Here is an 11,107-nt window from a genome sequence, read left to right on the forward strand (position 1 = left end):
TACTTTCCCTCTGGCTTCTGTCTGTCTTGGAGTTTCCATGAAGTTGAAAAGGGGAAGGGTTAGGGTTATGCTTTCTCGCTCTCAATAACTCAAACTTCGTCATTCCCACTCACCAACCCCATGCCACTCACTGAAGCCCAAAACTCCACTTCACTTTGCATCAACAACAAAGTCGACATTTCCTGACTTTCTTGTCCCTAATTACTGGGCCATAAGAGAAACTTGGGCTCTAGATAGAGATATACCTCAAAAATGCACGAAATCATCACCCTGCAACTGGGGCAGCAGAGCAACTATCTCGCCACTCACTTCTGGAATACCCAAGTACACTTCATCCCTGTGCCTGTCAACAACATCATGAGAAGCTTACAAACTATACAGGAATCATACTTCACCTACTCAGAGAACGACGAGCCCCTCATCGACCACGATGTGCACTTCCGCCCCGGGCTCTCTCCAGATGGCAAAACGGAGACGTTTATGCCGCGGACGGTGATCTATGATTTGAAGGGGGCGTTTGGTTCGATGAAGAAGATTAATGCGCTTTATGAAATCGAGGGCGAGGAGCCTGATCCCACCCAGTTGGACTTGAACCCGACGGCGTCTGGAGTATGGTGAGTTCCCTCACTGACATATCTCACTCCACGACAAACAGATTCTGATCGTCCAGTAGGCCCGGAAAGACAGTCCTCCAAAAGGCCGACCCCATTCAGCCTTCACCCTACACAGAAGCTCTGAACTCTGGCCTCCCACCTCCCAGACCTACCCCCGACACAGTGAGATACTTTTCTGATTTCTCGCGGTTGTACTACCACCCACGGTCAGTCGTGCAGCTGAATGAGTTTGAGGTAGCGTCGACGATTCAGCCTTTCGAGCAGTTCAGCACTGGAGAGGAGTTGTTTAGGGAGCTTGACAAAGAGCACGACCTCCTGGACCGCGATCTGAGGTATTTCGCCGAAGAGGCAGACTTTATGCAGGGATTTCAAGTGTTTATGGGGGTAGACGATGCTTGGGGAGGTTTTGGATCCAGATACCTGGAGAGGATCAGGGATGAGTACGGCGCAAAGATAGCTATCTGGACTTGGGGGCTAGAATCACCACTCAAAACCATGCCACGGGTACGTTTCTATCTTCCTCATATTTCTTACCCATTTACTAACCTCGACAGGATAAACGTCTCCTCCGCCTAGCCAATGAATCCCGCTCCTTCGCCGAACTCTACACCCACTCCTCCATCCTCGTCCCCCTCTCCCTCCCCTCCCGCTTACCCCCCTCCCTCACCAACTTCGACCCCACCTCCCCCTGGCACACAACAGCTTTGTTCTCCTCAGCAGTAGAATCCGCACTCCTCCCCTCCCGTCTCCGAGGCCAAAAGAAGGAAACCCTCAACACCATCATCGAAACTCTGGATCTAACCGGCAAGCAAAAGGTTGCCGGGCTACAATTCTCAATTAACTCCTCCCCCATCAATGACTTTTCCGAGGGGATCCAACTCGACATTAGACTTTCCTCCTCAACAGCAGACCAAATAGACGTCTACTCCATTCGAAACCAAAACCAAAGAACACCAAGAGTCTTCAGCCAGCTGCTCACCTCCCGCGGGTTCTCCCCCTCGGAAACATCCGGCAAAGAAGGCGAGGAACTCGATGAAAAAGGCCGACGTATCCGCAAGAGCTCTTACGAACCGATAACCAAGACTTATGCCACTGAGCTGGCGTTCCCGATTTTGGATTCGTTTCCCGAGATTTTCACTGTTGAAAAGGATGAAGAGGAGGAGAAGGAGGGAGCGGAGGTCAAGGTCAAGATCACAACCAGCTTGTCGACCGACTCGAGCGTCTGTACTAGGTTGAGAAAGCTGAAGGACACGGTGATCAAGAGCATAGGGCTGGAGGACAGAGAGATGCTGGGGAATGATTTGGCGGAAATGGCGGAGGAGTACCATGAGGGCTGGAGTGGTGGGAGTGATAGCGGGGAGGATGATTGATCTCTCGATGTAAACAAACACCAAAGAAGAAAAACACTTTGAAAAGTCGTGGTGGTTGATTCTTTTCGTGTCAGGATAGCTTCTGAGAAAAAAAAGGTTGTAAGAAAGAACAACAACCAAAAAGTAGAGAAAAAAAAGCAAAAAGCTCACCGGCCAACCTTTAAAGGTGGCCGGCTACGAAAACCCTCCGGGAAGGTTTTACTTCGGAATCGAACTCGGGAGTTAAAGGTCCCCCGGCTGGGGGGGGGGGTAAACAGGAGCTTTTACACCTTGACCATTTGACCTGACCACAAAGTGGCGCCCTGGTCAAGATGTTCGAGCTGCTGTTGGAAGGAGTAAAAGGGACCTAGTATATATACCGTGGTTGGGTCTTTCCTTCTCAACATTTGGCCCCTTCCTTGTGGACGTTGGCTCCTTCCTTCTGACGCTGGCTCCCTCCTTCTGACGGTGGCTCCTTCCTTCTCAACATGAGCTCCCAGAGTCGTCGAGTTAATGAATAACCCGAGCTACCAACGGTCTGCTGACTCTTTGTAAACACTGAGGGAACAGAGCAGGGCGAGCTCCCTCGAAAGGGGGGGTGGGTACTTCGTGAATGGTGTATCTTCATGCTTCTATCAGGGCAGAAAAGATCAATGGTGTTATCGACAAGAGTATTGCGAGGATAAACCACACAGAGTGAAACAATCAAAAGTATGTATGTAGCAAACCGGTAACCGTGTTATGCTATTCTCAATGCTACACAGAAAAGAGCCATGATTACCTCCACCCAAACCAAAAAGAAAACAAAAACGCTACGCCTGGCTATATCTATCTGTAATACTCCTACAACAACAACAACAACACACCAATGCAAACCGCTCATCAACCCAGACGCCTCTCATGTCCCATATTTCATATCCCATATCAGCCATTACCAACCTGACTTCTCAAATCATCAACCCATCAAGCCGTAGTATAACCCACCAGCCCATCCACCTCCACAAACCACTCCTCAGGGTGCCCATCCCTCCCGGTCATCTCCGCCTCCTTCACATCAACCACCATCTTCTCCCTCAGCTCCCTAGTAATCTCATCCACATCCACATCCAAATACCTTCTCAAAAACCCTCCGACCTCAATATTCTCCACATTTCCCCTGATATCCTCCGTCCCCGGCCCCCCGCTGCTATAAATATTCACATCCACGGCCGAGTGCCCATGGGTAGACCATCCAATCCTCGCCCGGATGCTCACCATTTTCGAAAAGATATTCATCGCCAGTAAAGGATTCGACGCCAGAGCATTGATCTCAATCTCCAACGCATCCTTGATCCCCAATCTCTTCTCCACCAAATCCTCCCTGATCCAGTCCTGAAGCTGCTGCTGCTCCTCGACCGGGTTCGCGATCATGTGTTGCTGCAACAGTAGCGTGAGATACTCGGCCGAGGCATTCGCCTGCAGCAGAACCTCGGGATGCCAGTTGTATACAGGCAGCTCATTCGGCGCCTGCCAGGCAGTCGACAACCCACCCGTCTCGTGATCGCTCGTCGCAACCAAAACTCCCTCCGTATCCGACTCCTCGATAAACTCCAACACGGCGTTAAAAGTCTTGTCATACTCCAACACCTCCCTCACCTGCGCCGCCGGATCATTGATATGTCCCGCGTGATCAATCCTGCTCCCCTCAATCATCAAGAAAAAGCCCTTTTCACTATCCTTAGTCGCCTCCTCCAACGCCTTCAAAGCCGTGACCGCCATCTCGCTTAAGCTCGGGTAGACATCATTCATATGCCTGCGGTCAATCTCAAACGGCACATCCCTCTCGGCAAACAACCCCAACAACGGCAAGCTCACATTCTTCCCCAACTTGAGCGAGTCAAACCCAGCCCTGTCATCCACATACCCCCACCCATGCTTCTTCTGCCCAATCTCCACAACATCAACATCATCCTGTCTGCAACTCCCCGCGGTAGAGTTCTTCAAGAAATGACATCTACCACCCCCCAAAATCAAATCGACTGACCGTCCCAACACCCCCTCCCCAATCTCCTGCATCGCAATCTCATCCATCTGCCATCGATACCCAACATGACTAGCAAAACACGCCGGCGTCGCATCCGTCACATCCGTCGTGACAACCAAACCAGTCTTGTACCCCGCCCGTTTGGCAGCCTCGAGGACCGTACCGCAGGGCTTAAACCCGGGTTCCATCCCGATAGCGCCGTTGTAACTCTTCCTCGCACAGCTAAACGCCGTAGCCCCAGCCGCAGAGTCCGTCACCCATGAATTTGACGATCTTGTTCTCGACGTGCCCCAAAAGTGCTGATCCAAGACGAGGGTGTCATCCATGGGGAGCTTATTGACGTGCTGTCTGAATGTTCGAGTGAGAGACAGGGAGGCAGGACCCATGCCGTCAGATACCATAAAGATGAGGTTGCGCTTGCGGTCTTTCTTCGGGGTGAGGGAGGAGATGGCTGGGTAGGGGGTTCCCGTGCCTGGATCGCCGGGGATGATGGGGATGGGGTCGGTGGGGGTGGGTGGGGTGGTGGTGCTGTTGCGGTGTTGGAGGACTACTGCCAGGACGATTACTCCGGCTGTTGCGAGGAGGGCCCAGGAGAAGAGGAGGAGCTCACGGACGGTGCGGGTGCGGGCGGTGGGCGTTGGTGAGAGTGGGGTGCCGTGGATGGCGGCATCTTCTTGTTCGGCGCGGCGGAGGGAGTCGCTTGAGTTGCGCGAGGGTACTCCATCTGCCAGTAGCGGCGTGCGCTCCCCGGACGCCGGTTTGGACGTCGGGGACTGGGAGAGGTGTTGGTCAGATGATGTTATGTTGATGAGGATGGCATGGGATGTTTGGGGTAGTGAACTCACCATCGTCGCTCTCCTATTCGGGTGTTTGGTAAACTGTCAAACGCAAATATTGACTCAAGTCTGTCTATCGTCTGAAAGTTGTCAATACTGTGTTTCTGTCAAATCCAAAATTGAGTTTGACGGCGCGGGTAGATAACTACTGGGGAGTTGGAAAACCGTTGACCGTGACTCGAGGACGTTTGGGGGAGGTTGGGGGAACCTGGGGAGCCTGGAACATCGGCTAGCCTGCAGTGCCTAGACCTGCAGGGGCTGAGCGTGACAGGTATTACTCCCAACTACCAAGTCTCAACGTCAAGCCCGATTGCAGACAAATAGCATTTTCTCCTAAAGACCGGAACGCTAGCTATATCTAGCATTTAGCTCCATTTTTATTAGTTAAACTATGGCTTAAGTTTTCCAATATTAAAAGATCTACGAAATATAAGTAAATAAGTTTTTACTATATATATCATCTTTTTATATACTCTAATAGTAATTTTTAAAAAAAAATTAACATCGTTAAAATCATTAGGCTTATTTAAAACTATTAAAGCTATTAAAAGCCGTTAGAGTCATTTAACACTATTAAAGCCATTTAAAGCTGTTGAAATCTTTTAAAACCTCTAAAGCTGTTAAACTTTCCAATTATAACAGTAAAGTTAGCGACAGTTTTGGCTTATATAAGTAATGATAGTAGTAGTTAAATATGTAAAAATTAGTATTTAAATTTATCATAGGTAAGCTTGTATACAAAAACCTTTATTTTTGAAGTGTTTTTTGTCTTTTATAATATTAAGAAACTCTTGTGGATCAAAATGCTAGATATAACTAGCGTTCCGGTCTTCAGGAAAATTCGCTACTTATCCCTAGCTGGGCTCCTCGACGTCATTCCCTCACCCCCACATGAAAGCCTCGCCAATTAACAAACACAACCCATGTAATGACAGCATCCCCCTTGTGACCACCCAACACATCAAACATCAACACCGCTCTTTCAAACTCAAGTTCACCCACCTCAAACACAGCAAATCATGTCCCCAAGCAAAGCCTCCCTCCTTTCCGCCACAACCTCCTTCTGCCACTCCCTCTCCGCTCAGTCACCCCCCTCCACCATCCTCTCCCACTTCTCCTCCTCCGACATTCTAATCTACGAACATGGCCTCCCCCAGTTAGCTCCCTTTCTTGGCCGAGAATTCAAAGGTCCCTCCGGCCTCAAAGAGTATTTCCATCTTCTCTCCAAGCATCTCGCCTACAAAGACATGCACTTCAGCAATTACTTTGCCGACCCCGAAGCCCTCAAGGTATCAGTCCGAGGCGAAGCAACATTCACCTGGCTCTCGACCAACCAGTCCTGGGGCGAGGTCTTTACATATGTCTTGGAGTTTGACAATGACAATAAACTGACCAAGTATGAAATCTGGGCTGATTCAGGGGCTGCCTACCTGGCCAGTCAGGGGCTGTTATAGACAGATAGAATTACAATCAATTGAAACCCCCAATTTCGAATCCTACAAGGAACCATTTCGCTACAACCCCCCCAAAAAAAAAAAAAAAAAAAAAAAAAAAGCAAGAGACGCTGGGTATACACACCATCACCATCTCACTCCTAACCATCTCACCCCTAACCACTTAACCAAAGTCCACCACGTCCGCGTCCTCCACTCCTTCACCCAACCGAGATATTTATCCTAATCAACATACCTCTTTGGACTCTTTGGATACATGAGATGCAACCGATCCCGAAAATGCGCATGCTTGATCCCGTTGGGCCTCGCCTGGGCAAAGTGCTCGATCGCATCCTCAACCTTCCACCCCAACCTCTCCACCAAATAACACACAATCAAAAACCCCGTCCGGTTAAACCCATAATGACAATGCACCCCAATCTCAAACTTGGTTTGCTTCGCTCTGATCTCGTCCACCTTCTCGATAAACCGATCAATATCCGCCCTCGACGGCGGAATCTTCGACACCGTTGCCACCTTGTGATAGCTGACCTGCCAAACCCTCAAATTGTTCGGTTCGTACACAGGCGTGTCGTGCGAGATGTCGATCACGTCCCTAATGGTTTTCCCCCCGTACTTTGCCCCAAACTTCTGAGGAGAGTGCTCACCATCCGTCTCCCTCAACGTCTTCATCGCCCTAAACACTCCCGCAATCGGGTCCGACACGGGCACCACACCCCGCCACTTCTCATAATTCTTCACATCCCACTTCCCACCCTCGTTCAAATACTGCAGCTGCCAACTCAGGTCCAACCTCTTAGTGATTTGGTCGGTCAAAAACTCCGATATCAACCCAGCCACCATCTTCTCGGAAAAAAGCAGCCCATGACCCCCAACCTTAATATCAAAATTCTTAATATACTTCGGTGGGTGCGACGGCAGAGGCGGAATCCAACTGTCCAAACTCGGCGTCTCCGAAGCACAAGACTCCTCAGGGGTTGAGCTCGACAAGCTAGCCACCTCAGAGTCCCTAACCATAGAAGTCGGAGGAGCAGGAGCAGCACCGCCACCCCCCAAGCTAGTATCCGAACCCGGTGATCCCTGAGACCGCGCGCCCGCGCTCCCCAAGCTCAGAGTCGAAATAGGTGAATTCCTCCAATCCAAAATCCGGCCCGCCCTCCACGGCGGCGTCGTGTGCGAGTGCTTAACTAAATCATAAACCTTCTCCGCCACCCACATCGGCGTAATCTCATCCAACCACCCACTGATTATCAAGACCGGAACTTGAAGGCCCGTCCAGACACTATTCTCCGGGAACCCCCCCTTCGGATTCCCCTTTTCATCAAACTCTGGCAACATCCCCCAAGCCATACGTCTAAACACGGGCGTTCTGCTCTGGTAGTTAAACATGAGCTGCAGCTTCCTCGCCTTGGCATCCGCCATGGGGCCAACAATCCGACTGACACTCGCACTGTTGATCCCCCCCCTCCTATCCCAAGCCCTCCAGAGGTCGAAAATGAAGCCCGGGATCCAAAGCAGTCGCCGATACTTTTTCACCTGCTCCTCCGTCGGCATCAGAGCCGGGCACATAGCCACAAGTCCAAGAACACTGTCACAAAGATCCGACTGTATCTCGTGCCGAGGGTTGATAAGCAGTGTCGCCAGTCCACATCCCATACTGTGCGCTATCAACACCACCCGCTGCTTCTCTTCACGATAGTCATTGATGATCATCTCCAAGAGTTCCACAAGCGCATCGGTGGTGTAAGCGACCCAGCTGGTGTTGGTGTACTCTGAACGTCCGCATCCTGGCAGATCCACGGCAAGACAAGACGCAAGGTGGGTGAGGCTGGTCAGGATCCGGTGGAACTGGGCTACTGACCCCCCGAGGCCGTGGATGAAGACGAGGAGGGGGAGTGGTGGGTCTTTGGGGAGGTTGTCTGTTTGTGGGTGTTTTCGGTAAAAGATACGGAGTTTGTTGTAGAAGGCTTTGGAGGTAGTGTAGGACTTGAATTCAGAGTATTTTTCGAGGAGGGGAGGATCTGTTGATTTGGCGTCGAGCTTCTCTTCTGTGAAAACCATGGCCACCATCCAGAGCGCCAGGCCGCTTGTGGCTGTGAAGGCAAAGGCTTTGAAGAATTTGGATTTGAGGGATAGTCCTTTGACGGATGTTAGTGCGGATTCCGTGATGATTTTGGGTGGGGGTTCGGTGGTTAGTGAGTGTTCATGCCAACATTTGGCAGATTCAGTGATGATTTTGGGTAATAGCATGGTGAATTTGGGTGGGGGTTGGGGGGTCAGTGAGTGACCGTGCCGACATGCGGCGGCTTTCGTGATGACTTGGGGTAGTAGCATGGTGAAGTTGGGGTGGTGGTGGGTGTATCATAAAGAGAAGATAGGTGTGTTTGAGGAAATACTGTCATTGGACATACAAGATCAGAAAATGAAGAAAAGCCCGGCCTTCCAGAAGAGTGAGAGAATCGGAAATCTCAGGGCTGATGGTAGTTTCCAATTGAAGTGATTGTATCAGGCGGCGAGAGTAGTTGGGTTGAGTGTCGTAAGAGTCATCCGAACTGGATGAAACAAGGAGATGGCGATTTGGCTTGGTTTTTCGCTGGGGTTCTTATAAGAGAGCAGGAAAGAATGAAGAAAGGGCAGGAGAAAAGACCAAAGACTATATTCTTTGGAAGGCGGCGCAGGAAAGAGCAGTGGTGTTTAATGACAAACGATCAGGTCGAGATGGAAATTGGAAAGAGCTGGCGCCGACTGCCCAGTCAGTCAGAGCTTCACCTTCACCGAAGACCTGCCGCCATGGAATTAGCCGAGCCACGCAGACGGGATACACTGAGATATGTTTCCGGGCAAACAGGTGTTTGTGTACCATGGTACTAAGCACAACCTGTCAATTGTATATTCTTTGAGACTACCATCGCATTCACTGTCTTGCTATGTGTGTCTATGTGTCTTGGATATCTCATGAGGGTTATCCGATATTTTTGATCATTAAACCCGCTTAGCTGCATATCTGCGCATAACGGTGGGCCGAACTGCAGACCCACCCGGTCCCGCAGCGTCATCACAAGGAAGGATCAGGGAACAGCTTCCGAGTCACAGCGACGCCGGACCGGACCCGCCCTGGATGCCCTACCCCTTTCCGGCCACCCGAAATAGCGCGACTAGCTCCGGCAACCTCCAACCTAACCAGAACATCACCAACTCAGACACTACCTAACCTCATAACCGCCACTGTCATGGCCACCCACCGCCTGACCTTCCTCTACCCCCACCTATTCAAATCAACAGCCCGCTGGGGTGAGCCCGCAATCGCTGTCCGAGGAGCTCGTCGCAAGTCGCAACACCCACCTGCCTTCCTCTGCCAACACCAACACCATGGCTTCACATCGCCCTCGGCCGGGAGACAAGCCGCCTTTGCCAAACGAGCCGGCAAGGGCGTAGAGCCACTGCCACACCACGAGACCTCTGACCTGCCCCCTAAACCCGCGCAAGACAGCAAGCAAGATGGAGCTGGGAAGCGTAGTCAAGATTCGAAGCCAGGGGACGAAGGGAAACAGCAAGAAACAAAACAAGACGCCCCCGAAAGTCAGCAAGAGACTCACCACAAAACAATCAAACCCACCACCCCCGCCGAAACCCAAACCAGCGGTCCAATCCACGACCCTCCTCCTCCGCCACCACCACCCCAACCCGCCCACGACCCCTCCACAATCGAACTCCCTCCCCCATCCGACATCGACCCGATCACCCAAACGAAAAAGGGGTCACCAATGGATGAAATTCTCCACATGGGCCCTCCCCCCTCTTCCTCCCCGGACGCGCCATCATCACCTATAACCCCCTCCTCCCCCTCAGAACCACCCCCCTCAACCACAGAAACCACCACCACCACCACCACCACCACCACCATCTCTTCCCAAGAGAACGCAACCACCCAACAAAAACCCAAACAAACCTACATTCACCACTTCGACTCCTACTCCCTAGTCAAACACCTCTCGTCCCCCGACCAACCCCCCAAATACACCCTCCCCCAATCCATCGCCCTCATGAAAGCCATCCGCGCCCTCCTCGCCCACAACCTTGACAACGCCCAATCTGGCTTAGTGTCTCGCTCTGACGTTGACAACGAAACCTACCTCTTCCGCGCCGCCTGCTCCGAGCTCTCGACCGAAGTCCGCAAAAACCGCCGGGTAGCCGACGAGCAGCTCCGGCAGCAGAGAACACACCTCCAGCACGAAGTCGATATCCTCACCCAGCGGCTCAATCAAGACCTGTTGACACTTACAGACAGCGTAAGGGGCATGTTCAACGACCGTAAGATGGCTGTTAGAGAGGAGCAAAAGGCTGTTGAATCTAGGGTTTGTCTCCCGTTTCTACACAATGAGATGGTGTGTTGACATTGAAAATAGATTCAACAAATTAATTACAAAATATCGGTCATGTTGAACTCGGATTCGAAATCCGAGATTGAAGAGGTGAGGTGGGTCTTGATTAGGAGGTCCGTCCTCGGGATTTTGTTCATGGCCGTCTTGACGCTCGGCACGTTGAGGTACGCCACATTTGTGAATAGCAAACGGAAAAGGGAGATGGAACAGAGGCAAAAAGAGCAAGAGGAGATGAGGAGGAGTAACGGGATGAAGGATCACAGTCCTGCGCCCGAGGCGGCGCAGATTTTGGCTGCTAGCTAGTGACGGGCGAGCAGAGAAGGGGAAATGTAATAATATCACGAGAAAATATCGAGTAGTGAGTGATCACCAAACAGAGATGAAAACTGTAAATAGTCACCAAAATGATGGGAACCGAAAATATTCCAACCTGCTTCATGTTTACTGTC

General features: G+C 51.3%; 5 protein-coding genes across 5 annotated transcripts; 3 read left to right on the forward strand and 2 right to left on the reverse strand.

Moving 5' to 3' along the window:
* Positions 1–130: 130 nt before the first annotated feature.
* DML1 (mtDNA inheritance, partitioning of the mitochondrial organelle) lies at positions 131–3,139 on the forward strand. The gene is made up of 5 exons (XM_062915721.1): positions 131–324; positions 382–614; positions 671–1,118; positions 1,169–2,411; positions 2,432–3,139. Exons 1-4 carry the CDS (start codon positions 253–255, stop codon positions 1,982–1,984), a joined length of 1,569 nt encoding a protein of 522 aa, XP_062761717.1. The 5' UTR covers positions 131–252; the 3' UTR covers positions 1,985–2,411; positions 2,432–3,139.
* Positions 2,678–5,121, reverse strand: PHO8 (vacuolar alkaline phosphatase). The gene is made up of 2 exons (XM_062915722.1): positions 4,832–5,121; positions 2,678–4,762 (listed from the first exon to the last, which is right to left on the reverse strand). The coding sequence occupies exons 1-2, from the start codon at positions 4,832–4,834 to the stop codon at positions 2,927–2,929; spliced, it is 1,839 nt and encodes a 612-aa protein (XP_062761718.1). The 5' UTR covers positions 4,835–5,121; the 3' UTR covers positions 2,678–2,926.
* A 720-nt stretch (positions 5,122–5,841) lies between these two features.
* Positions 5,842–6,276, forward strand: QC763_707350 (uncharacterized protein; the record flags this gene model as incomplete). The annotated part of the gene is made up of 1 exon (XM_062915723.1): positions 5,842–6,276. The coding sequence occupies one exon, from the start codon at positions 5,842–5,844 to the stop codon at positions 6,274–6,276; it is 435 nt and encodes a 144-aa protein (XP_062761719.1).
* A 222-nt stretch (positions 6,277–6,498) lies between these two features.
* On the reverse strand, positions 6,499–8,526 carry QC763_707360 (uncharacterized protein; the record flags this gene model as incomplete). Its single annotated transcript, XM_062915724.1, has 1 exon — positions 6,499–8,526. The coding sequence occupies one exon, from the start codon at positions 8,524–8,526 to the stop codon at positions 6,499–6,501; it is 2,028 nt and encodes a 675-aa protein (XP_062761720.1).
* A 645-nt stretch (positions 8,527–9,171) lies between these two features.
* Positions 9,172–11,059, forward strand: QC763_707370 (uncharacterized protein). The gene is made up of 2 exons (XM_062915725.1): positions 9,172–10,631; positions 10,683–11,059. Exons 1-2 carry the CDS (start codon positions 9,507–9,509, stop codon positions 10,959–10,961), a joined length of 1,404 nt encoding a protein of 467 aa, XP_062761721.1. The 5' UTR covers positions 9,172–9,506; the 3' UTR covers positions 10,962–11,059.
* Positions 11,060–11,107: the final 48 nt, after the last annotated feature.

This window comes from Podospora pseudopauciseta (assembly GCF_035222475.1).
Source record: "Podospora pseudopauciseta strain CBS 411.78 chromosome 7 map unlocalized CBS411.78m_7, whole genome shotgun sequence".
NCBI lineage: Eukaryota > Fungi > Ascomycota > Sordariomycetes > Sordariales > Podosporaceae > Podospora > Podospora pseudopauciseta.

What these genes read in the sequence shown, in the direction of transcription:
- DML1 (XM_062915721.1), top strand. Translation starts at nt 253, where the DNA reads ATGCACGAAATCATCACCCTGCAACTGGGGCAGCAGAGCAACTATCTC. An exon ending in CCGACGGCGTCTGGAGTATG is followed by an intron (nt 615 to 670) that starts GTGAGTTCCCTC and finishes CTGATCGTCCAG; the next exon opens with TAGGCCCGGAAAGACAGTCC. An exon ending in CACTCAAAACCATGCCACGG is followed by an intron (nt 1,119 to 1,168) that starts GTACGTTTCTAT and finishes TAACCTCGACAG; the next exon opens with GATAAACGTCTCCTCCGCCT.
- QC763_707370 (XM_062915725.1), top strand. Translation starts at nt 9,507, where the DNA reads ATGGCCACCCACCGCCTGACCTTCCTCTACCCCCACCTATTCAAATCA. An exon ending in AAAAGGCTGTTGAATCTAGG is followed by an intron (nt 10,632 to 10,682) that starts GTTTGTCTCCCG and finishes CATTGAAAATAG; the next exon opens with ATTCAACAAATTAATTACAA.